Source organism: Charadrius vociferus, unplaced genomic scaffold (genome assembly GCF_000708025.1).
Source record: "Charadrius vociferus isolate BGI_N301 unplaced genomic scaffold, ASM70802v2 scaffold917, whole genome shotgun sequence".
Classification (NCBI taxonomy): domain Eukaryota; kingdom Metazoa; phylum Chordata; class Aves; order Charadriiformes; family Charadriidae; genus Charadrius; species Charadrius vociferus.
The window spans coordinates 1,173,781-1,200,090 of NW_009649175.1; the positions used below are offsets into that span (position 1 = coordinate 1,173,781).

At 39.5% G+C, this 26,310-nt stretch overlaps 1 protein-coding gene across 2 annotated transcripts in view; it reads left to right on the plus strand.

Annotated features, from left to right (window-relative positions):
* CIT (citron rho-interacting serine/threonine kinase) overlaps nt 1-26,310 on the plus strand; it is a 72,057-nt gene that overhangs the window by 41,911 nt on the left and 3,836 nt on the right. For both annotated transcript variants that reach the window (XM_009888597.1, XM_009888598.1), the window contains 20 exons: nt 1,398-1,595; nt 3,793-3,846; nt 11,515-11,712; nt 12,197-12,390; nt 12,888-13,023; nt 13,441-13,545; nt 14,942-15,082; nt 15,277-15,384; nt 16,080-16,242; nt 16,489-16,653; nt 17,776-17,913; nt 18,189-18,369; nt 18,579-18,670; nt 18,962-19,066; nt 19,933-20,102; nt 21,077-21,157; nt 21,368-21,503; nt 22,778-22,917; nt 23,790-23,882; nt 26,176-26,284. In XM_009888597.1, coding sequence (XP_009886899.1) covers nt 1,398-1,595; nt 3,793-3,846; nt 11,515-11,712; nt 12,197-12,390; nt 12,888-13,023; nt 13,441-13,545; nt 14,942-15,082; nt 15,277-15,384; nt 16,080-16,242; nt 16,489-16,653; nt 17,776-17,913; nt 18,189-18,369; nt 18,579-18,670; nt 18,962-19,066; nt 19,933-20,102; nt 21,077-21,157; nt 21,368-21,503; nt 22,778-22,917; nt 23,790-23,882; nt 26,176-26,284 — 2,707 coding nt within the window. The remainder of the gene's footprint in view (nt 1-1,397; nt 1,596-3,792; nt 3,847-11,514; nt 11,713-12,196; nt 12,391-12,887; nt 13,024-13,440; nt 13,546-14,941; nt 15,083-15,276; nt 15,385-16,079; nt 16,243-16,488; nt 16,654-17,775; nt 17,914-18,188; nt 18,370-18,578; nt 18,671-18,961; nt 19,067-19,932; nt 20,103-21,076; nt 21,158-21,367; nt 21,504-22,777; nt 22,918-23,789; nt 23,883-26,175; nt 26,285-26,310) is intronic.

A 26,310-nucleotide genomic window follows, 5' to 3' on the forward strand; every position in this document is an offset into this window, starting at 1 on the left:
CTTAATTGAATGTACCCCACTTTAAATATTATAGTGAGAACGGGAACTAAGTTGTTTTAGTTCTGCGTGTCATAAAAAAAATGGTATTATAAGGTGTATTAACTTAGTTTGATCTAGCAATACTTTTTTCCCTAGGAGTAAAAAAATTAATAATCAAAAATAGCTCATTAGGAGATAAAAGTAAGTATTAAGGATTTGTGATTCTTAGACCTAACTGAATGTGAGCTTTTAAGATCATCTTGCTTTCTCAGAATCATACTTATGGTTTTTTTGTACAATATCCTTATGATCAGCTAGAGTGGTTATGGGGTAGAGAATAAAAGCTTAGCTGTGTACAACGACCAGCTTAACTATAGCCTTAGAGTCTACAGAACAGAAAGCAAAGCGCACAACAAAATTGCTGTAAGAAAACAGGAGACCTGTTGCTTCACGCACATTTTTCAGAAGTTTTCTGGAAAGGAAGCCTGATAGTAATATGAAGATACAAGTTTTTAAAGATTTTGTGAGCTGTGCTCCATTTCTAGTTTTGTATCAACTAGTTTGGATCCACTTCAGATCTTCTTTTACCTTCTCCAGTCTCACTCCACTAATTTTCAGCTGAGGCTGAAATCTTGCCTTTAGCTAAGAGGGTTGGGTGACCAACACATGTCCTTGTTTGACCAGAAGTTGGTTGGGACCGGTTTAAGATTTCTGGCAGGCTTGTCATGCATCTACACCACAAGAGAGAGATTCACTTGGGATAGCAGGCAGCCTGGAGGAGGTGCTAAGGTTTGGAATTGATTTTGAACACTGAGATCTGTTCAGCTGCTTGTTCATTTCTTACCCATTTCTGGAAATGACATGTTTATCCCTGAGTATTCCTCAAGCAAACCTTCAACAGAAGCCATTCAAGTAAACCCAGAGCCAGATGATCTGGTTGGTTTCTTTAAAAAGAATCTGAAGGGAAAATGAAATATGAAAGTAAATTGCAAAATGTATGCAAAGTTTACATACACGTAAAGATTAGTATTGATGTTTATGCCTAAAGGTTCTCAAATAAAGATTCTTAAAGATTCTCAATTTCAGTGAAGAAAGTTCATCACAAACTACTTTGGTTTTTATGCTTTTTATCAACGTTTGATATGTGATATTGGAGTCGCAGCTGGAACTATTCTTGTGCCCTTGTTGTTGTTTCAAAATGCCAGGTTGCTTCTAACCTTTTTCAAAGCAAACCAGTAGTTTTTAGGTAGTAGACAAAGCTGCGTCCTTGACTTCTCAGTGACTTAAGCAATCTGTCAAGGTGTGATTTTTGGGATGGACATGGCAATGGCATCTAAAAGTGAGGTCTGAAAGGAGATTACATTGCCTATATTTTCTTTGTTAGTAACATATTTGGATGCTACTTTTTCTTTCTTCAGGTTAGTCTAGAGCATGAAGAACAGAAGCTGGAACTCAAAAGGCAGTTGACAGAATTGCAGCTCACACTCCAGGAGCGGGAATCTCAAATTACTGGGCTGCAGGCTGCACGGACAGCCCTGGAGAATCAGCTCCGCGAAGCCAAAACTGAACTAGAGGAGACTACAGCTGAGGCAGAAGAGGAGATTCAAGCTCTCACGGTGAGCCCTAAAATCCGTACTATGAACTATATATATAGATTAGAATTACATAGGTGCATGTTTCATAATGAGGTTAAAATGAATTTATACTACTTAATTTTCAGAACAGGCTATGAATTATGCCTTGTGTTGATAGGGACAGGAATGGCTAAAATGTCAAATTGTGTCTGTCATTATCTTTAACCATATGAATGCTTTCTAGCAGTGCTTCATTGCTGCCAGAACGGATTGATTGTTTGTAAGAGCATGTGATGAGGTGAACGTTGGGTATGAAACTGTTATTGTTATGGGTTGAAGTGTGTGATTTACTTACTTAATAACATCTCACGAGTATGGACGTACTTGATGATCATAAATGTTTTGATGAATCCCCCCCCCCACCCCCAATTTTTTCTGCTTTCACAATATTTATTCGGGGGAAAAAACCCCACTCCAAATTCCTAGGAAAATAGTGTCGTTAGCACCCTAATTTTAATCCAATGCTTATTTCATTACAAATTGTCACGTGTGTCTTGTGGTCTCTGGTAAGGTGTGTGAATGATAAAAGGGAAAAAAAGTTCAACACCCCCCACCCCAGTAAATGGAATTCTAAATTACCTGCTGCTGGTTGCTGTCTCTTGACTACCAAAAGATGCTTTCAGACTGCTTGATTCTAAGAAATATTTCCTTCATAAAAGATTCTCATGGCTGCGGGGGGAGAGAGTGGAGAAGTATATGACATGCTACTTTGGATGCCAGCTAACCCCCACTGAGCAGCAGTCTTTAATGGCCTTCAAATCCTGTTATTTTGAAGTGTTGAAAATGTGCATTCTCTTGCTCCAGTGGCATTTGATCGAAGGACTGTTCTGAGTATTTCTGCCATTGCTATTTTTCAGAAGGGGTGGTGGGCTCAGCTGAGATAGGTGCTTGTATTATGTTGATGCTTTGGGTAGGTGAATGGGAGAACCATTCACTCAGAGTTGTTATAAAGCGGGTACGTGCTGGGAAATCACAGCAACCACGTCAAGGCTTAAGATTAACTGAATAGAACATGGCATCAGTTTTCTTTTGCTCAAAACTGAGGCGGTCCCCTCCCAGCTGAAAGCTTTGCATAACAACTAATATCACTGCCAATAGGATGGCAATGCGCTGGACGTCTTTCCCCTACACCACCACTGAAACAGATGCATGTTTATCACCTGTGTTCACTTAGTTATTGCTTCAGTTAATTTGGCAAGATGGTAGTGCTTTTGGGCCAGCTGTTGTAAGATAGTCCAGTTTGGTGGGCTTGGGAGTATTTCTGTTATGGATTTTTTAATATACTAGTTTTATTTTTCATATTGCCTGTTGTGATAAGATAGCTTTTTAGCTCTCATATTTGACTTCTGCTGAACAGTTTTTTTCCTGTTTAGTCTCTCGGCTCTGTGGAAAATGCTCTGAATGAAGAAAGGTGGCTGGATGTGCTAGTGCACTGACCTTTCATTCGTTAAGTTTTCAGATAGCATATGACATTAGGCGCTTGTTAAATCAGTTTGATGAATTTTGAGAGAGGCCATGAGGCTGAAACAGGAACTGCTTTGTCATGCTGTGCTTGTAAATTAGGAGGTAAAATGGTGCATGCAATACTGCATTCTTTAAAATAAGCGTTTGCACTTTTCCATACTTTGGATGCTGTCTTCCAAAGAATTGATTATTATGTTTCATCACTGCTTCTTAGAGAGGCTCAGGATTAAGTGGCACTTTATGGTAGGATTCAGGTAGATTGGCAGAGCTCTTTGGGATAGCTTGCATAATACTTCATTATAGTTTTTCTTTGCAAGCGTTAAATTGTATACAGTATTTATTTTGTATGAAATACCAATCTGGATATGGAAGTGAAACCAACTCAAATTTAAATGTCAAGAATGTACAAACTTAACATGGAATTGACATGTCTTCTGGTGACCATTTCAGATGGAACCTTCTACATAATTCAGTTCTCGAGTTTGTACATTTTTGTAAAGTAGTTCAGAATTGGGAGCATAAGTGTATTTTGATTAAGTAGGGTGTGACATTTGCTAATCAGTTCTTTGCCACTACAGAGTGCTTTCATAGCCTGCAGCATCTGCCTTCCAAACTTTGCTTGCTGGTAGATTGTTCTGCAGTTTGTTTAGCAACAGCTGTTGGATTCGAATTCTAATGTATGAAAAATTGATGATTAACTTCTTACCTCCTTTAGGCACATAGAGATGAAATCCAGCGTAAATTTGAAGCCCTTCGTAATAGCTGCACAGTGAGTATTAAATACAGATCATTGAATTATTTTGAAATTAAGGATAAGGAAACAAACAATTTACTTATTTAATCCTTGATGACACTAGTTCCTAATGTGGACTTCTGGCTTCAAGGTGTTAGTAGAAGCTAGACGGATTGGATTTGATTTCTTTTAGGTTTCAGGTAAACCTCAATTTTGAGGATTTAGTCTGATCATGAAATTGACACTATTCTTCTTTTTGGAGAAGACAGTAAATTAAAATATCTCATTGCAGTGCAGCTAATAAGAATGGTGTAACAGCTGCAAAAAGTGATTGTAGGTGAAGATCTTTTCTGCTCACAAGAAGAAAAGATCTACCTATCCAAATCCTGAGCTGCATTGTAGATCTAGGCCAGAGTGGAAGAGCCTTCATGCTGCTCTGGGTTTTAAGGAGGACTTCAACACTGTTTGAAGAGGCAAGAAATGGTATGGTTCCAAATAATACATTGACATGTAGTGATCTGCTCAAAGAGCAGAGAGGATTCTGTGATCTTAATTTGCACGTTCTATTGCTCGAGCAATGAATCTAAAAAATGTTTTTAGATTCATTTCATCAATCCAGGACAGATGTCTGAGGGTTTATCAATAGGGATTCTTGCAGATAAACGCTATCTTCAGACTTATGATGCTTGATGGAGAGCATCGGTCTTCCAATGACGTGAATTACAAAAGGACCACCATCCTCTGGTTCAGCACTGATTGCCCATCATTCTAAGCTTTTTCTCCTTACCCCACCCTGTAAGTAGGGCTTAATTGCTGGTTTTTTTATCTTGATTGTTTCCCTACTTGCAATGATTTCCTCAAACTTGATTTTTCATGCTGTAGGACTAAGTAGCTAATGTACAAGTTTTTCATCTTTCAAAACTTTCAAAAATATCTTTTCAGGATGAGAGTTATTCTGTTTTCCTCAGTTGCGTTTTAGCACTAAGGGAATTCTTCTATTCTGTTCATGGAATATACTGATATGAAGAAATGAGGAAGTAGGGCTTACCAAAGTGTGTTAACCTCTATCTAAATGAAATCCTGCACAAGAAACTTTAGTTTTTGTTTCCGTCTTCGTTTCTTAGATTGATCCTCCACCTCCGTATGTGCTATCATGTATCCTACATCCATAGCTATCTTTTTTTGTTCTGTCTTCCCATTCATACAGAACGACAGCTTTCTATGAAAATGCTTATGGGATCTCCATAGAGGCAAAAACCAGTTGTGGAAAATCTGTAGCTTCTTTCCCCTGCATGGTAGGCTGCCTTTCAGAGGTTGTAACTCATTATCTAGTAGCACTTTGTCTCTTTAAGTGTGGTGAGCAATCTCCAGCAGTGAAGAGTGACCCGTAACATTTCAAGAATGTTGAGAGCTTCAAAGGTTCTTCATAAAAGGATTTCTAGAAGTGTTGAGCATTGTAAGGCCCTTCACTGGCATAAGTGGGATCAGACATCCTCATCAATAAGAAATTAATTAAATAGTTCCTAAATGAATAATACATGCTCATCATACATTCTCTTTCCAGCCCAGGAGAATGCATGTATAATTTAATTGACTATGGATAGAAACTTCCTTGTTCTGTGTTAGGAGTAGTTCTGGCTGTCCATCCTGTCTATTGAGGGGCGCTGAGAGAAAATATAGGATGATCTTCTGTTGACAGTGAGGGATCAGGCAACGTGTATTATGGTGCTTTCACCCCGTGTTTCAGCCTCAATTTTATCTGATTATGACCACTATGATGCAGGCTTTGGGTTTTGGTGACCATGTGGTTCTACTTGAAGATGATTAAAATTTACACTCTTTTAAAAATAAGGTAACACTTAAGGGAATAATTGTAATATGCTGCTACTTACGCAGCATGATAATGAGTGGGTTTATTCTTTTAGCAAGTTTTCAAAAGATACCCTTTTTAAGCTCAAACAAACTCTTTGAACTACGCTGGCAAACTTTGGTATGGAATTATTTTTTACTTACTCTTACGCTGTTTCAGGCTTCTCAATAAGATTAGGAATTATGAAAATAAGATGACACGGGGAGTGGGGGGGGAATTGAAAGATTGTATTACTTCAGCACTTCTGTAGTGTTCAAAAGATAAGTAGAAGTACTTAGTCTACTTTCTTTGCTATTTCTTCTGTTTCTTTAGCTTCAGAAAGGTCACAGCTTCTGGTTGTAGAGAAGGCTTACACTTCAAATGTGTGTCTGCTCTCCTTGTATCCTCATTGCACTCTTGTTCTTTCTTTTGCTGAGGTCTGACCAAGTAGACATTTTTTAGGTTCTCCTATTTGTTCATTTTAAATGTGCTGTGTTTTGGGGTGCATATGTAGAGACCATTGCTGTATTGTTGCGTGTAATTGCTGCCTTGTTTGTGAATTTAAATTCAGTTGCTCTGATAGCTCTGTACTGTTTCATCTCGTGACATCTCTTTTTCACTATTGGGAGTCAAAACAAAAATGCTATAGCTTTTGCTTTCTCTGTCTCTCAATTGTGCAAGAAATAATAGGAGACATAATTACAATAAAATTACAATAAATTGTAGTACCTGCTGTACACATGCACAGAGGCACACACAAAGAGCAATATTTTATCATACTCTGGATGATAGCTCATCCAGCAAATCTGGTGAGGGGGGAGGACTGGTTCCTGACATTTAAAGAATTCTTCTATCAAAAATATGATCCATTTGAGTGTTGGAAGTATTTTCTAGGCAATCAGAAAAAGATCTAGAAATAAAAGACGTTTTCTTAAATAGAAAAATTTATGTATTTGTCAGTTATTTCCACCTGCCTCTTAATTACGGTTTGTTCTTGGATCATCAATGCATTTGACATTAAAAATGCAACTAAGTTACCTAAATAATATTAGAACTGTTTCAAAAATAAAACATTCAGTAAGCAAGCAGTAAAGTCTATAAATATTTAGAAGAAAAGCAATCCTATAAAGTATTTACACTCAGCTTAGTAAAATACTGTTGCTATTCCAGGGAACCACCATCTGAATCCTCTAGGTTTTTTTCAGGTACAGCTGTTGCTTTTACTCTAGCAAGGAGAATGGCATTTCTTAATACTAATTGGACACTGCATTTCCATTTATTCAAGATTTCTCCAATAAAACAAGGTTTATCTCCCGACCTTGAGGCTGTTTTGTCATCATTTTGTGTTCCTATCTTAAGCATTAACAGCCTTGATTCTACATTTGTCTGTGAGACTGGATATTGAGGCATTAACACTGCAAGCCCGTTAGGCGCATGTATAATTTTAGTCATGCATAAAGTCTTTGGTCTGAGATCCTGAATTCCACATTGGCTTGATGAGTTGACATACAAGAATAATCTGTGTTCTTGAGAACTTCCAAAATTGTATCTAAAAATGTTATGTACTTTAATGCTAAATTATGTTTCAGAGGAAAGGGATCTTGTGCACTGTAACAAGGCTAATACCCAGGCAAAAACTTCTATATGGCTTTGTTAAATTTGTGGGGAAAAAAGAAAAATTTGGCTACTGGGTGGGCATCATTTGAGGATGAGGCTCGTGGCTGGCAGAGGGAGCTCGTCTTCTGGGAACTTGGATGGAAGAGTACAGGAGGCTCTATGTTTTACTAATGGATTGCTGTGGGAAGGGGAGGAATGCAGACTGTGCAATGTCCTACTGCTCTGCAGCTGCCAACGAGAGCAATGTCCCTCAAGCTAAGCCGTGATGAGTTTTTGGAGATTGAGATCTCCATGTAAGACATGTTTCAAGTCACAGGCGTTGTCTGACTGTGGAAAGGGGAAGAAAGTGAGGAGTTTGTTGTTATGTATCAATCAAACAGGTGGAGAGACAAGACTGGTACCTATCTGCAGCTGTGTTCTTTAAGAGGCTTGGTGTTCTGCTCCATTCCAATGGTTGGTAGAAAGCTAGAAAGCCTTTGTCTCTCGGATCCAAATGTGAGTAGGTTAAGACGAAGTGAGTCTAATGCCTGCTCTTGCTTCCTCCTCTTAACAATTTGAGGCTGAGAGATAGCTTTTTCTTTTGTTCCTCTTTACTTGTGACAGCTAGCTTTCTAGTAAAGAGTAGTCGGGGTGGGGAGAAGTGGAAATGGGTAGAGTAAAACTATGCATTAGTCTGGAAGTTCTGAATTAAGGTTGCATGAAAAATTGCGTTGAACTCCAAATAACATGCTGCTGATAGCATCCTGAAACAGCCAACCTTGCTGTGTCCTAGCATTTTCCTGCACGTTTGTTGGTGGCATCTGAGAACTGGGACGTCTTCATGAAGGAATAAGGTTATGGAGAAGTTTTGTAAACTGCAGCTAGTAGCATTCTCAAACTGCTTCCTTTTCTCCTTTCCCTCATTATCTTGCCTGTGGTTTTGATAGGTGGAGCATATGGATTAAATTTTGTACGTTGTGTCTGATGGGCAAACCTGATCACCACGGCCCTGAAGCGCTCATTGCTATGGTATTTAATTCGTGATTCGTGCCTGGAGAAGTTTGTAGGGCCAGGTATAATAGCTGTGAACCTGCACAATCTCACAATAAACACTTTGTTTTTCTGAAACTATGTGATGGGGAGGGAATTGTACTGAATACGGTCACTTTTGCTGAAGAGCTGTTATGCTTGGGTTGCTCTGTAATATTTAAAAATGAGATACAGACTTCTGTATCAGTATAAAAATAAGTTGTGTGCTTAGGTGTGGCATGTAGTGAACAATCTGCCAAGATTAATGTGGTGTAGTTACATTATATCTCTATTTTGTGGATTAGTTGTGATGAAGATGTGCATAGATTGAAGAGAAAACTTCAGTTGCTCTGTGAGCAATGATACAGTGGCACAGATAAGGCTGCTTAGATTGTCTGGGATTGCTTTTCCAAGCTTTCAAGTGTTTGGTTGTTTTATAAACTTTAAATGTGAAGATTTTTGTGATTATATGATGGGTTTCTAAAGGGTATAGTAGTGTTTTCTTACAGACTTTCCTTTAATATACTTACATATTTAACTCCAGAATAGCACGGAGTTGGTTGGTTAGTTTATCTGTTGGGTTTTTTTGCCTGGGGATTTCCTTAACTGAAAAGAAAAATACCTAAAGCTATTAACTTTTCAGGTACAGGATTCTGGCATAGGTTGTATGTATGTACGTGTGCCTAAGACAACGTTTCGTATCAAATGTCTTTTTTTGATGTGTCTTCTTTCTTCTTGGTTCCCAGGACAGGCATCTCACACCATGTCCCATTTTCCTGTGTCAATATTACCCATTACTATTTAGACTTTATAGTATTTATAAACTCCGTAACCCTATTGGGTTATACATAGCTGCAGATAACTGAAAAACTGGATTTGTCAGCAAATTTCACCTTTCCCCATGAAAATAGGAAAATTGTACTGAGAAGAACAAATTTTCTCTCTTTTTAAAAAAATAAAATCTATCAATCTATATAGATGACATTATACAGGTTATAATATGTTTGGAATTTAAGCCAAGCCATTTTGGAATTGTCAATGAATATACTGTCAGGAAAATATTCAAGAAAGGAGATCATGTCACTTCTTCCGGAACTCTTCTTTCTTAACTGCTTTGTTACTTGTCTTAAGTTTTCCAGAGATTTTCTACTAGATGAAATGTAACAGTGAAATTTAAAATGGTCTGGTTTAATTTTAGTTATATTCAGGGAAAAAAGTAAAAATCTCAGAACATGTAATAAAGGTGAATGGGAGCTTAACTTCCAATCCTTAAGGGATAAAATCAACTTGAAATACAGCCAGTTTTTAAAAATTAGTTAAGTAGTTTGACATTAACTCTGCATGTCACCCAATCAATTTTGTGTTTCCCCCATCTCTGCTTTCTTGTATTTCAAAATTAGTTTAATAATTTTTATAGAAAGTAGATGCATTAATATATAAAATATATGTGGAATGAAACCATGGATGTATAAAAGATGCCTTAAAACTGCCTAGATATGTGGTGTGGTTAAACATAAAAATAAGAACAGTAGAAGAAAAAGAGATAATCTCATCTGGCAGTTAGTAGAAATCTCAGATGTTACTTGTAAGAATGGTAGGTAAAGCACTAAAAACTAATGTTCTTTTGTTCCTTTTTGTTTGTATAAATACATTTCTAAGTTCTTATCCCCACAGCAATATAGACACACATCTGTATGATACAGGCTGCGTTTGAAAACTTGATGCATACAATACAGAATAAAATGTATGAATAGGGGAGTAAGGCTGCTCAAGAAACAATCACACAATCAGACTTTCATGAGAAATGTTGTGGTTTAGAGTATGAATCGTTTTGATTTGACCCTAAACATATGGGTAGCAGGAACTCCCTTCCCCCCGCAGGGAGTAATGTCAGTTAGACTTTTTCTGCTGACAGTTTAAAAATCAAATACTGTTAATTTAGGTCTAGGAGACGTATGGTAAAAGGCTGCCAATGTATGCGTTACGGATTCTTCAAAAAGAAATGGTTGTCATCTTTCCAGATAGCTGAGAAGAGATGTATGCTCTGTGCTCTACTGCTTTAGATATTTAAGTCCTTGGCTTGTGTAGGAAATTGGAACATTTAAATTTGAATGTGTGACCAACTGTGCTCTGGGATTTTAATTTTTCCCATTTAATGAAGTATCTTGTTCACTTTTTTTGACATCTAGGCAAAAATGCCTCTAGAACATCTTCATAAGACTTGAATATGAATTGTATAGAACTTTCCAGTTTCTGAAATTCTTTTTATTAAGCTGATTTCAAGATTCTACTGAGGTTTCTTTCTTTTCTGTTGTGATGACATTGGTTTTGAGTTGGGAGGAGGTACAGGTTTTCATCCATCCAGTGTTCATGGCCTTTTATTCGTAAAAACTAAATGGGACTGTGAAAACGGCCCACCATTGTTCATATTTTTCTTTAAATTGAAGGGGAATGTGGTTTAAAGCATATAGTATAACGCTATTTTGATTAAACAAATGGACGCTTCAACTTCAGTAAAGGCAAGGCTAGTGTCCTTGTGCAGTTTTTACTTTTCACTGAGTTTCTGTTAGTCTGTTGTGCTGCTACACTTTTTTCTGTCTTCGTATATCCTGTGATGCCATCCATAATGCTGCTACTTTGATAGAATGTATTTCTTGATTTTTTTCTGCTTTTCCTGGTTACATGCAGTGTTACATATAGTAATGTAAACAATTGCATGTTTACAAAGGCAGATTCATCAGATTGTACTGCCTGTATTGCTCCTCTTGTTCAGTTTTCTTAAATATCACGCTTCAAGTCTCTCTGAGAGGTATTAGCCTCATTTCATTTAAGGGAAAATTGAGGCAAGAAAAGGTAAAGTGCTTTGGTAAAGGCACACTAAGTCATCAGCAGATCTGAGAATACAACCAGAACTCCTGACTCCCAATCCGGTGCTTTAGATGTGACACTTCTCTCTCAAGTAATAAATTTCATTGCAGCGTATTTGTATTCCAAACCAAATGCAAAAAAATCAAGCTAGTTTTTGTAAGAAACAAAATTCTATTCCTAATTGAAATAGACTCCTGTGCATAAAATCTACCATTACAATATTGCTTTTGTTTAAATTTGAAAAAGAAAAAAAAAAAAAGCACGTTGTGTCTTTTCTTGGCAGTAAATGGTTCTGTGAGAGGAGAACACTTTTTCAAAAAACGGTACTCACTGACATGTAATTTAATTATTTTTCTTTCTAGGTGATTACGGATTTGGAAGAGCAGCTGAACCAGCTCACTGAAGACAATGCAGAACTGAACAATCAGAATTTCTTCCTGTCCAAACAACTTGATGAGGCCTCAGGGGCCAGTGATGAGGTTGTCCAGTTGCGAAGTGAAGTTGACCATCTCCGTCGGGAGATCACTGAGAGAGAAATGCAGCTTACCAGTCAGAAACAAGTAAGGTTTTATAAGTCTGGATCACAGTCTCTTCGTGATAGCTAGCTAATTATTGGAAAGGCAAAAATTTTTTTCAAATCTGGAAGTCTGTAAGGAATGAATATGCTTCTGGAGCAATGGCTTAAACCATTTATCATTTAAGCCTTCCTTCCCAGAGCAGTTGAGTGAATGGAAACTGTAGGTATTTCCCATTGTATTTTTATGCAATTTTATTTAGAAATATCGCACTCTGGAGATATTGTGACTTAGAATTATTCATTTTAATTTTGTGACCCTGGAAATTTCAGAATTGTCATAATGAGATAGAACTGACATTAACGGCAGTCACAAGTGAATGTATGGAAGCCTTGAAATAAATGGGTTGTGATTTACCAGCTTATGTTTGCTGCCAATTTGCATGTACTGCAATTTAAATGGTAAGGCTGAAGCTTAAAGTGCACGCTTGATGTGGGATGTGAGAATTGATAGAAGGATTTATTTTTAGACTATGGAGGCCTTGAAGACAACATGTACAATGCTGGAGGAGCAAGTAATGGACTTGGAGGCCCTGAATGATGAACTCTTGGAGAAAGAGCGGCAGTGGGAAGCATGGAGAAGTGTTCTAGGGGATGAGAAGTCCCAGTTTGAATGTCGAGTTAGAGAGTTGCAGAGGATGCTGGATACTGAGAAACAGAGCAGGTCTCTCCCCCCTCCTCCTTCTTTTATTAACTTTCTATAGAAGCTTGTACAAAAATTATATTTAGAATAGGATATGGGAGTTGGAACTAAATATAAATTCTTGTGAGGTAGTTCTAAAAATGGTTTATTAGTTAATAGTCATTCACCAGCGATATTGTTCCTTTTGTTTCTTTGCAAGTGAGCGATTCATGGGGAGTGGTATTTATCATTGCAATTTATAAAATGTCTTGATTTATTATCTTCTACTTTATTATATGGAATAATAGTCTTTGCTCCCAACTGTTCCCGTGGGGTCTTGAAATTTTCAGGCTGGAGTTCTAGCAGGGGCAGGAACAGGGTTATATAATATAAAAGTGTTGCAGCAAACAGTCTGGCTTTATAAAGTAACATCTTGAATTTGAGGCAAACTCCTGAAAGAGTTATTGATGCCACTGCATGCTAGGAAGAGGTCAAGCCCAGAAAGGAGTTAGATAACATTATTTTCCATTTTAATACAGAGTGAGAGCAGATCAGCGTATTACTGAATCTCGCCAGGTGGTAGAACTAGCTGTCAAAGAACACAAGGCAGAGATTCTAGCCCTCCAGCAAGCACTAAAGGAACAAAAACTCAAAGCTGAGAGCCTCTCTGATAAGGTGAGTAACTTTCAGCCCTAGACTTTCATAATTAGATGAGATACTTTTCTAGAGATTTACTTGTAGAAATGCGGTCTTGAGCAGCTTTTTCAAGATGTTAGAGCAAATTAAAAAGACTGGAGGTCATAGAATTTTATCTTCGAGCCAAAGACCTTGGATTTCCTTTTGAAAAAGACTGAAGCAGAAAGCAGCCTACAGTGCCTGGAGTGAATAATGAAGTCCTTCAATAACCTGATATCTGCATTAGAGCAATGGCATACCACAATGTTGTTTGTTTGGGTTTCCCCCTTATAGTAAGTAAAGGATAAGTGTGTCATTTTTCTTTAGTGTGTGCTTGGTGAAGTTGGATTTTAAGATGTGGAACGCTGTTTTTATTAGTCTTCTATGTTATTCTAACCATCTATGGCACCTGCCTAGCTCAATGACCTGGAGAAGAAGCATGCTATGTTGGAGATGAATGCACGCAGTTTACAACAGAAGCTTGAGACAGAAAGGGAGCTCAAGCAGAGGCTTCTGGAGGAGGTAACCTTGGAAATTCATGTTATAAATTCAGAAGGAGGTTCCACATCTTGAGGGGGGGAAGTTGTGTGATTAGCAGTGTTATGCATCCATCCTTCTATGTAACGAGGCAGATTAATATAGCTGGGGGGGTTGTTTTCATTTAAACCTTCGCAAAGTGTACGGCCATGTCAGGGAGCAGTAAAAGTGAACTGCTCCTCAAGGGATGGTGAGCTGGGAGCCAAGGGTGACGGCACGTCAGGCAAGGACAGGGACCTTGCAGCCAGTGGGCACAGTCCCACAGTACCTGAACAAGAAGAGCAGAGCAGGTTCGGTGAAGGTAATCAGGTTCAGCCAGTGGCCCAGTGATATTACAGAAGCCTGTAGTGATGAGGCACATCCTAGGTCAGGTCTGCAGGACAAGGTCTGTGCTCAGGCACAGCTTTCTTACAACATAGCTCTGACCGCACCAAGTGGAAGGACCATAGCCTAAAAACTCTCAAGTCAATGTGCTGAGGGTGCATGTGTGGAGGCCACAGGTGAGGCTTCTCACAGCTCGTTTTTCATTTAGCTTCCTTCACAGAAGTCTCCTGCAAGGTTACACACCTGCACCGTATCAGTGAGACATGGAATGCAAGCAGCCAGACCTGGGTAGGGGGGGAAGGTGTTGCAGAGGAGAATTTCAAGGGGAGGATGGTTACAGGCAATTAGATGGGGCAATTAGAGCCTTTTGGTGTACCTGGGGTACTGACAAGTTATCCCGGAGTTGAGAGCTCCAGTGTGCATCACAGTGGAGGATTTCGGGCTCTTGCTTCATAACATATGAGCGTTAATGTTTTTCATACTCGGGGACTTTCTCATCAAGAAAGTATAAAACCTGGAAGAATTATGAGCAGTTTATCATGTGCCCTTTTCTGTTTTCGGTTGGAGACAAAGATGTAAACAGTTGGACGTAATTTTCCTTATCTTATATGACTATAGAGGAGGGAGTTTATACTGATTTATAGGAAAGATTTTTTTTTTTTATTATTGTAAAGTACTGAGATGGCCTCTGGTGACTCTGTAGAGATCTTGAGAAAATGGCATAGAGAAATTCTTCATGTATGTGCAGGCTAATTAACAATTACACGATTTTAAATGCTCAAAAAAACAAACAACTTGAACATGCAGTTGAAAGAAATGGTGTTGCTACAAATGAATACAAATACACTGCATAGAAATGCTTGTTTAGTCATAACGTGTTCTGAAGGGAAGGAAAAGTTTTAGAGTATTGTAGTTTTCCAGCTATTAAAGAATTCTGTTTACTTTTAAGTTCTGCAGAGATGCTTATTTTACACGGAGTTACAACATTTAATAGCTTTTAGTTAAAAACAAGCAAACAACAAAAGCAAAACACTGGCCTTTGTTTTCCTGTTAACAGCAGGCAAAACTGCAGCAGCAAATGGATCTGCAAAAGAATCACATCTTCCGCCTAACTCAAGGTCTGCAAGAGGCTCTAGATCGAGCAGATCTTCTCAAGACTGAAAGAAGCGACCTGGAATATCAGCTAGAAAACATTCAGGTGAGGGTGAGGGAACAGTGGGTGGGACTCAGTGCTCCCCATCCTAAAACCCCGCTTCCTGTGGAGTTTTTTGGATGTGATCTACTATTTCTGTGTGACACTTTCCTTATGCTATTTTTTAGCTCTATTCTGCTATTGAGTTATCTGTTTACTCTATTAAGATGAAATTTCTCGTGTGTGTGTGTGGTTCACAGGTTCTCTATTCCCATGAAAAAGTGAAAATGGAGGGCACTATTTCTCAGCAAACCAAACTCATTGATTTCCTGCAGGCAAAGATGGACCAACCAGCGAAAAAGAAAAAGGTGGGTGAGTAAGGTTTGAGAGGCATGGCAGCGATGGTTTTGTGATTAGTTACGTGCTGTGTATTCATAATACGCTGTTTTATCTTTCGTTGTGTAACGCAAATGTGTCCTCATTTAAGAGCATTCTAAGTCGCTGAACGCAAACTTTACTAGGCAGAACGTGGCTTTTCCAGCATTTTGTTATCCTTACAATATTTAGGTTACAACCCAGTAGCTACACCTCAGTGAGGCTGTAGGAACACAGAATTTTAACCATGCTTTTTTTTTTTAATGGTAAGTATGTATGCGTGTATGAACATATTGTGTATCTAGAGTGGTTGTCTTGTAGTTAGAGCATAGGATTGATTAGTCAGGTGATGTGACTTGTGTCACATCTTTGTCATAAGCCGTTCTGTCATTTTGAATTCAGTAATTTAATTTTAACCACATATTTTGAGATCCTCTGTTTAGATGCTTTCGGAAACTCAAGGTGTGAGTACTAACAGGTAATGTACGTCCCTCTTTAAATTAATCCATATCTCAACATTTTCTCTCCAGTGCCAATAAGAACTAAAAATCCATCCATCCAATATGAACTAAAAATCAGACTTACCATTAGGCCCTCTGGCCGGACTGCCACTAGCTAGTTTCACTTTGCCTAGTTTAAGCCATCTCTTACTAGGAGTTAGGAGTTGTCTGTGTGTTTCTGTTGCTAGGGCCTGTTTAGTCGGCGGAAAGAGGACCCTTCTTTACCCACACAGGTTCCCCTGCAATACAATGAGCTGAAAGTGGCACTGGAGAAGGAGAAGGCTCGTTCTGCTGAGCTGGAGGAGGCTCTACAGAAAACACGCATTGAACTCAGATCTGCTCGTGAAGAAGGTAGGGGTTAATAGAAAAGGTGAATCTGGAAGGAGACGCACGTTTTTGGTCTGAAAACGTGCCTTTAATTGTGTGCCGCTATAGCAATAACATATGTCGTTTAATTCTTATCTACTGCTGTGAAGATGCAGTAAGGCTACACTTTTTTCTGTGGGTTGTAACCACTGAACGGTTACACAGAACCACTGCTCTCAACTAGTGTTTCGTATTGGTTATGTTAATGAGTGGCATTTATCTCGTCTGTAGCTGCTCATCGGAAAATATCAGACCACCCTCATCCATCTACTCCAGCCACAGCCAGGCAGCAGATCATCATGTCTGCCATAGTCCGCTCCCCAGAGCATCAGCCTACTCCGATCAGTTTGCTAGCTCCACCCTCCAGTCGCAGGAAGGAATCATCCACACCAGAGGGTAGGTTCGTGGTGAACTTCTCTGTTACTGTTTTTTGGTCTACTGTTTTAACGCTATCTCTTTTTTTTTTTTTTAATTTCAAAATCAGATTTTTGTCATGCTAGGAGTATCAGATGATACTCAAGGGAGTATGTTTTTTCTGTACTACTGTCTGCATTGATCAAAAGGATTTATGGCTGTTTCTTAGCAGTTAACATTTTTCACTTGTCTAAGCTGCAGATTCGTTCTGCTGAGCTGAAAGATTCTATCAAGACTTTTGGTAAAGGGAAAAAAAAATCAGTTAGGCATAAAAGGAAGATACCAGGTCAAAGATGACATTGATATCCTGTTAACTAGAAAAAGGGGATACCCTTCTATATCCTTGAGAATGGAGGGGAGAGAATCATCAGAAAAAAATCAAAGGATTGAGGGCTCTGCTCATTTGTTCTTAGTTATCCGGTGTTCCAGAGTGCGTGTTGAGCCCAGAGTCTCTGAACTAAAACCTCCAGCCTTTAGTTGGAAAAAACCAGAACCCACAAACTGGTCCAGCCATCACAGATAGCTGCTGGGGAGGCAGAGGGTGCTATGGCACAAGGACGGGTAACATTGGCATGGGAAGACGTCCTCAGAGGCAGATGGTGGGCAGGGAAGAGAACCACGTTCATCAGTAAAAGACCATGCCTTGAAGGATAAACTGTGTTCAGTATAGATCCGCTAACAGGGATTTTAGGTACACTTGAAGATACGCTGGCACTGATGGTTAGCATGAAGGCTGTATGAAGACGGCCTGCTGTGTATTGATTACACCATTATAGGTGTTGAAGGGTTTGTTAGCTGTAAGCAAAATTGAGAGATTAGTTTAGCACATTGTAAGAATTGGAGCTAAGTGCAGGCTTGAAGCTTAGATGGTTTGATTGACATAATCTTGCTACACCAAACATTAGCCGTTTCAGTTCCACAGTCTGTTCTCAAGTGGCACGTTCTGTGCATCTGTATAAGGTAATCACTGAGGTGGTAATGTAGCTTAAGATTTGCAGATTGCAAAGGAAAATAGTGTCTGTGTAGGCCTTAAATGCCAAAACTTTCTATAATTTTCATCCCTATCACAGTTTTCATCCTGATAATAAATTTTGTCACTTCCAGAGTACAGCCGACGCCTGAAAGAGCGAATGCATCATAATATCCCACATCGTTTTAATGTGGGGCTAAATATGAGAGCAACAAAATGTGCGGTGTGTCTGGATACTGTGCACTTTGGACGGCAAGCGTCTAAATGTCTTGGTAAGAGCAGAGTGTGTGCATAAACAACGTGTAACTGGACGGTTGAATGAAAAAGCATCGGCCGTCTAGAACAGATTTTCAGTGAAAGCTGAAGAAAGGACCAAGTATGAAGACTTTGAAACTAGTTGGTGCAAACATCCTACCTTAGAAAACACCTGATGGTTTAGGGTAGAGGGAGATTCTTGGAAAAGCTGGGGTTTGTGCTCAGAAGTTGAGGCAGCTGTGTCATGATTTTTTTGTCATTCAACAGAAGTTTTTCTCTGTCCTTTTGTCAGAGTGCCAGGTGATGTGTCACCCAAAATGCTCAACTTGCTTGCCAGCTACTTGTGGACTGCCAGCAGAATATGCCACGCACTTCTCTGAAGCATTCTGCCGGGATAAAATGAATTCTCCCGGTCTGCAGCTGAAGGAGCCAAGCAGCAGTCTACGTCTTGAAGGATGGATGAAAGTGCCAAGGTATAAACATGCATCTTGGTGCCATATCAGGTGCTGAAACATTTGGAATAGTTCCTTATATTATCCTGGCTCTTACAATGTGGTAATTGGTACACGCCCATTACAATTACGTATTAGCACTGAAATTTGTCTTTCTAGGAGTTGCATGCTCGTTTTATTGAGAATCCAAGCAGAAGATCCAACATGGCTTTGTGCTTTTTTTTCTTCAGGAATAATAAGCGTGGGCAGCAGGGCTGGGACCGGAAGTATATTGTCCTGGAAGGAACGAAAGTGCTCATTTATGATGCAGAAGCAAGAGAAGGTAACTTAGCATTTCTAGCAAGAACATTTCTTTTAATCTTCAGATATTGTTTGGTGAGTTGAGAGGCTTAAAGATTGTTACTGCTTGCTGTGGCCATGCCTAATTTAGCTAAATCTTCTCTAATAAGGCAACATTGTTGTTTTTCTAGATCCTTAACAGTTTTATTAGCTGGTATGGCATAATAATCCAGTTGTGAAACATGCTGTCTGTATCCACTTCCATTTTGCTATCACAATTATTTTCTTGCTACTTGTTCGTTCTTTCTTAATCTATCTCCCCATTCCCCTGCAGCTGGACAGAGGCCTCTGGAGGAATTTGAGCTCTGCCTTCCTGACGGTGATGTAACTGTACACGGAGCTGTAGGAGCTACCGAACTTACCAATACAGCAAAGACAGGTGAGAATCTTACGTAGCTGAGGTCAAATGGATGTCATCTGGCTTGCCATCCCTTGGCATTCTGTTTAGCTGAACAAAGTTTTCTCCCTTTAACTTTCGTTCTGTAACTGTGTAATTTTGAGGTTACCTCTATTTGAATTAGGTGAATAGGTCAGTCATCTAGATTAGTTACACATGGGCGGTCGCTTCTGTCATGGTAGTTGAACTGTGAATAATATAATCATCAAGCCAAATGGAAGTAAATTTTAAGAGTTTGTAACATACTTAAAAGCACTTGGTTTATTTAGATTTCTTCTCTTAATGCTGTCTATCGAGTGTCATAATTCATGCCACCATTGTGCTCTAACCAGAAGGTCATTAACTTAGGAATACTGTGGGGTGTATACAGTCTCTTATTATGAAAAAATGTTGATGTTTTGATTTGTATGTATTGAATAGAACTGATGAAAAGATTATGTATGTCTTGACTTTAACATTAAAGGATACAGATTGTTAAAAACAAAGGTTTCCATAACCAATTTTTACAGAATTTTCTTGAACAGTACAGGGAAAACTGTAGTCAAGTGGCTGGTTTTGTGCTTTTTTTCCACAATGGTATTTCTCTTTGGAATAAAAGGCAAGAAATTAATTTGATGTAGTAGAGACAGCATTGTATGTATGGATTGCATACACCCAGCTGATATTTAGCTTTAAGTAGCTAGCCTGTGCAGGACCTGTAAAGGAGAAACCTGTGTATAAATTGCCATGGTAACACATCATGATAAGTACAACTTCTCTCCAATGAGGCTGAAAGGTGTTGATTTTAAGTCCACTGACACTATTCCAAAAACTAATCTAAGTCTTATTCTATCTATATAACATCTCAGATGTGCCATATATCCTAAAATTGGAGTCTCATCCACACACCACTTGCTGGCCTGGTAGAACACTCTACCTGTTAGCACCCAGCTTCCCTGACAAACAGCGCTGGGTCACAGCACTGGAATCAATAGTGGCAGGTGGGAGAGTTTCCAGAGAAAAAGCTGAGGCTGATGCTGTGAGTATAAAAGTTTCATTTAATAATAAAATATTCTGGGAGGGAGCAGAGTTTTGAAAAATAATTTTTCAGTATTTGACATACTGAGGTTTAACTGAAGGTAAGTTATTACTTCTGCCTTACGGTGTACAATACGAGCACCAGGAAGCCAGTTCATTGTGAGACTGATGCTTTGTATCACAATACCCTTCTTTAGACTTGGGGAGTATCGTAAGAGGATCCCAAAATTACATCTCTGTAACTCCAGCAAACAGAAAAGGAAGAGTGAGCAGTTAGGACATGGTTTAAATCCAGTCTCATAATGTACCACATGGAATGAGCGAGCCTTGAAAGAAAGAAAGAAGCAAAAAGCTCCCTCCTCTCCCATTCTTACGGGGTCGGGGTTTTTTAGTTTCTTGGAGGGGTGTGTGTGTGTCTGTTTTTTAGTTTAAATTTTATTCCTGATAAGAATAAGAAGTTAAGTGGAGTTGTTTTGGTTTTGGATAGTCTTTTTCATCATTGTTGCATTGATAACTCTCTCTTTTCTGATAAAGGGAGATTTGATTTTATGGCGTTGCGTGTTAAAATGTTAGCTTCGGAGGCAGGGACAATCTCTTCTCTCATGCTGGCATTCCTTTTGTCTCTGAGGAAAAATACATGCTCCCACCAACATTTGGACTTTTTTTTAATCCTTCCCCTAGGAAAACTTTACTGCTCCTTTGCAGGAGACTGGGGGAAAGGGAAAGCATAGGGACAACAATAGATTCTGTCTGAGTTTAGATTAATTCTGATTGGTTTGCCTGAATCTGTTTCAGGTACATAAAAGTTTAATTTTTTTGTAGGAGGTATCCTTGCAACTTTTAGCTTCCTGAGAAAATGATATCTGTGCCAAGCGTTTTGCCTGTCTGAAATAATGACCTTACATTGTTAAAATACTAACAGAGAAAACCAGCAAGATTAACTCAACAAAAAAAATACCGTTTTGTCATTTACAGAAATTGCTTGGAAACTCCCTGCTGAAGCTGGAGGGTGAAGACCGTTTGGATATAAATTGCACTATGCCCTTCAGTGACCAGGTAATGACAATGTTCAGTTGGGCCTTTCTGAGTATCGGTTATGTCATTTATGGAACTGGTATCTTAACAGCGATCTGTGTAATTATAGACTTGTTTGTTGGTTTGTTTTTCCTCTGCGCTGGTAAACGGTATCGTCCAAGTTTGCTCTTGGAGCGTTCCTGGCTCTCCTCATGTAGTGCTATTTTTATTTTTTTCCTGTTGTCGCTGTAGGTAGTACTGGTGGGTGCAGAAGAAGGTCTTTATGCCCTGAATGTACTGAAGAACTCCTTAACGCACATCCCAGGAATGGGTGCTGTCTTCCAAATTCACCTCATCAAGGATCTGGAGAAGCTACTCATGATAGCAGGTAGGGGGGCTATATGTTACCGTTTGTCCTGCAGTAAATATATGGTGATTGCACTGTACTGCTCGGAGTACTGCGGGGCCAAAGGGCTGGAGGCTGTCCTTGAGATTCATTACAGGCTTTTTTTCTTTTTTTTACCGGTATATTTTCAGGAATCAGTTACTGTGGTTAACACAGTAGTCTGAGGTTTTCTTGTCAATGAATATGTGGATGAAGGTTCAGTTAAACCTTCATGAGACAGTGATTTCTGTTTCCAAAGCTGAGGGAGGGAGAAACCAGAGACAAAACATTTCCAGTTTAGGGGTTAGTCATTTTAAGTAAGTTCAATTTCAAAAGTGTTGAGCTGATCACTGCGCATATCTCTTCCTAATCAGTACATAACCTTTCTTTTTAACATAGTTAACCATTGGAGGATCACGATGTGATCACTATGGCCTAGGGCAAACAACTCTTAACTGCTCTTGGTCTAAACAGTAATCCATGGAACAAAATTGGGACTTCTTTTATGGTTTGTTTAAGATTCCCTTATGAAAGTAACACCAGCTTTAATCTCTCCATCTGTGGTTTTCCAGACATAATCCTTCCTACACTGATATAGGCATGCTGAACATTAGGGCGTATCTTCATCTGAAAGCCCAAATTATCAAGTGTCTATATGACATTTGTAGAGAATGAAAACCAAATTCTCTCTCTGGTTCTATTTGTTCTGTGTTTTTCCCCTTGTAAAGATTTAAGGTGCCCGTGCTTTATTTGTGGGGGTAGAGAAAAAAACAATTTGAAAAAGAAAATCTCACACAAAAATAGGAGAAGGGTACATTACTGCGTCGCTAGACTTCTGAGAGGAATTGGGCTTGGCCTATAATGCAATTTGTTCGGGCACTTGGAAATCCATTGCTGGTTCTGTTGGCACAGAGAGGCTAAAGCACCTTGTGCTTTAAGAAGTTCTGAAGGGTAAAAGAAAAATTCCTGGCTAATTTTGAAAAGTGTCCTAATGAGGCCACTGTTATTGTGATCTGCTAGACCTTAGCGACGCTAATAATCCATGGAGGGAGTGGTGGTTCTCCCAGTGGATTTACTGCCTATTGTGTGGTTGGGTTTTTCTAAGTTTTCTGTTTCACTTTTAATAGGAATAATATGGAATGAATTCTACATGGTACCTTGTGACTGTTACCACAGTAACAGCCTGTAATGATAAGCTGCTGCTTAGGTAACAGAACAGACTTTAGCAGAGAATAGGGAGTTTTCCCCTGACAAAACGTAACCATTTTTGTTTCCAGGAGAAGAAAGGGCCCTGTGTCTTGTTGATGTAAAGAAAGTGAAGCAATCTCTAGCCCAGTCTCACCTCCCAGCCCAGCCCGATGTCTCACCAAACGTCTTTGAGGCTGTCAAAGGATGTCACCTTTTTGCTGCCGGCAAGGTGGGATACAGCTCCCTCGTGCCCCCAGACCACCCGTTAAACTGCACTGAGATTAATAGTAATGAAATCAGCATCTTTATTTCACTGGCAACAAATCCAAGGTCTATATTCTTGTTTTATGTCTTTTTCTTCAAATAGGAGGAGTTTAGGGGCTGAAGAGAGGCTGAGCTGGAGAGAGTATGGAGGATCTACTACTAATATGAATGAATTCAGTCAGGATGACATGATGGTTATAGCCTAAACTGCTACATAATAAGAAATGCAGCATAGCATAGTATAGCTGCCTCCTCGCAGTTGACTTCGATTTTGAGATTTTTAATTAGTGAATTCCATCCACTGTTTGTTCTTGAATGTCATGTAACAGTTTCCAGACTAGCAAATTTACTTACGTGTTTGCGTCACTTGATAAGTCTTGATATTTACATTAATTCCCAGTTTTAGTATGGAACATTTAGCCACAGCAAAAATTCTCATTAACAATTACTTCTATGGACTACTTCGATAACAAACTGAACATCATTCATTTCAAAGTCATGTTTAAGATAACAGTTTCAGGGGTTAAAATTTAGACCTAACCTTCTTATCCCCTTTAATGAAACGTTTTTCTGTGAAAAATCTTCTAATTTTTTATTAACGTCTTTCAAGTATAAAAGAAATCATAGAAGCAGTTGAAATTTACATTCTTTTTTGAGAATGAGAAGACGCTTTTTGTTATTTCACTAATCCACAGTAACTACCCTATTAAAAATGTACATGCATATCTCTGCAAAGTGCTTTTTGTGGCAAGAGGTACTCAGATCCATTTCACACGCTCAAGATTAGAATTTACTCTCTATTACCATCCTGAACTATGCTTGTAATCTTCCTTACAGGTTGAGAACGGCCTTTGTATCTGTGCAGCCATGCCCAATAAAGTGGTGGTTCTGCGATACAATGAGAGCTTGAGCAAGTTCTGTATCAGAAAGGTAAGCTCAGTAATTCCCTTCAGTTAAGGTAATTCAAATATTGCACTAAGACCTTGCTTTGCAGCAAACACCTTACACCTTTTGGCATGCATAAGAACATTTTTTGTCAGCTAAAATGATAACAAATTGCAACGTGCATGGACTAAAATTGGAGTAGGCAGCAATTTCCTTTAATAAGAGTTTGGCATATTTGGAGAGATGCAGGACAGAACTGTGATTTTTTTGAGATACTGGACTCAGCAGTAATCATACCCTCGTTTATTTACCCCCAAAAGGCTTTCTTCTCAATTATCCAGCAGTGTTCCCTCACCTCTGTTGTCTTTGCAGAAATCCATAACAAATGACTTCTTCTTTGCAGTTAAGGAAGGAATGGGTATCTGAATTGGTTTACGGGTACCAGTGAAAATCAAAGGGTATTTGGTATCATTCCATCACAGGATGGGCAGCTGCTTCCCATACTTACCCTGACACACAGGTACTTTCTCCTGGCCAGCAAACAAGGCAGTAAGACATAGTTCTCACACCTCCTCTGGAGGGAACCCTGTCTACCTGCAACACCGGTGCTGTGCAGTACTGGTACAAGTATTGCTTCTTTCTGCTGTGCATGGCTGTGAAGAGCAGAACGACGGCCACTGTTCTTCAGACAGCCAGTTGCAAGCTGATTATACTCCGAGCATCTAACCCACTCTTCCTCTTGAAGACGAGTCCAATGAACTGTCATGAATAAATTTTATATGCTCTTATGCATCCAGAAAATACCCAATGAAATAGGGATCTCTCCTCAGAACAGAGAGTTTAAACACTGCCCCCCTTAAAATGGGCCGGTATCCAGAAACTTATGTCTTCTCTAATTCATAAGTTAAGGGATGTTGAGGTCAAAGTATATATATCCCTCTGAGCTTCTGCAGGTTACTTTGAAGGCAGCGGTTCACTTTGCAGCTTGACTGAGGCTTTTGTCCCCAGAGGGCTACACTTGCACTGCTGTAAGGAAGCAGAGTCGGCACAGTTACTCAGATGCTGGTCTCCTTGGAAGTAAAGACATACATGATGGAGAAGATCTTGGCCCAATGTGGATGCCAGCAAACCTGGAACATCTACCAGCATTGTAGCTGACACCAACTCTTGCTCACAATGGAGCAGCAGCCGGCAGGAAACACTGAAGATGTGGAGTCACCGTCCTCCACCAGTGCTGCTGTTCACCTCCATAGAGCCAAGTGCCTTGACAAGGACTTACATGCAAAGGTGTGGTTTAGAAGGCAGGTTTCCCTTATCTTCACTAATCAAGACGATTTAATTTAGACCCTAACAAGATGGCAGCAAGCCCAGAATATGCTCTTCTGTTCTGCCAACTAAATTTCCAGGTAAACTAGGAATTATGCAAGGAATCTTCTTCTCAGAAGATCTGGGGATCTGTGGGTTGTGTCAGGCTAACCGGCAGAGCTATCCTCGCTGGTCAATCACAACGCAAATGTTGGTGGACAACATGTCTGTGTTAATGTTGTACAAAGAAGGAAGGAAGATTGTGTGTGTTTGTCTTGCTTTCGCTTAAGGAGACATCAGGCTAATTTCTGAAGTGTTAACAGCAGAGATGCCTTAGGGAGCCGGTTCTTTCTGTTGGGGGAATCACAGTGACGGACATGCTACTGGCAAGAGTTTTGCTCTGTGGGTTATAAAGAGTTTGGGACTTGACTGAGGCTCAGTCCTGCTGCAGTTGTCTTCGGATCTTCTGTCTGCCTTTCTAGCAGCTGCCCTGATTCCTGATGACTCCCAGACGAGGAAGTGATTGTTCTAGCACAGCTGCTCAGGAGCTGGGGCAGTTTTTGACTGATAGACTTCCTAGTGACAGGGCTGTCATTCAACCCGAACTGCTCAGTCCTGGTCTTATGTCATCTCCAGACACGCTGTTTAGACCTGCAGTCATTGGCATGGCTGTGACGTAGTGTAAGGAGGGAGCCACTCCCTGCTGCTCCAGAAAACTGAGCTACAGAGCAGAAGAGTATCTTCCAGAATAGTGTATTCTCCCAAAAGGAAGAGGTTCTTATTAAGGTTAGCACCTGGAGTTGAGTCGATATGCAGGTCTATATTGAAGCACATATCACTTCCAACAAAACAAAACCTTTTCTTCTAGCAAGAGTACTTTTTCACATGCTTTTGAGAGACTGTTGGTGACTTTGAGGTTGCTGTCCCTGCCTTTTATACAGATAAATGTGGCAATATGTAATCTTCCAGAATAAGCAAAATCTGTAAACTGTTATAGGGAACTAATATGGGTCCATACTTTCCTCTTTTCCAGGAGATCGAAACGTCTGAGCCTTGCAGCTGCATCCATTTGACCACTTACAGCATCATCATTGGAACCAACAAGTTCTATGAAATTGAGATGAAGCAGTATACACTGGAGGGTAGGAGACATTCCTGCGGAACACAC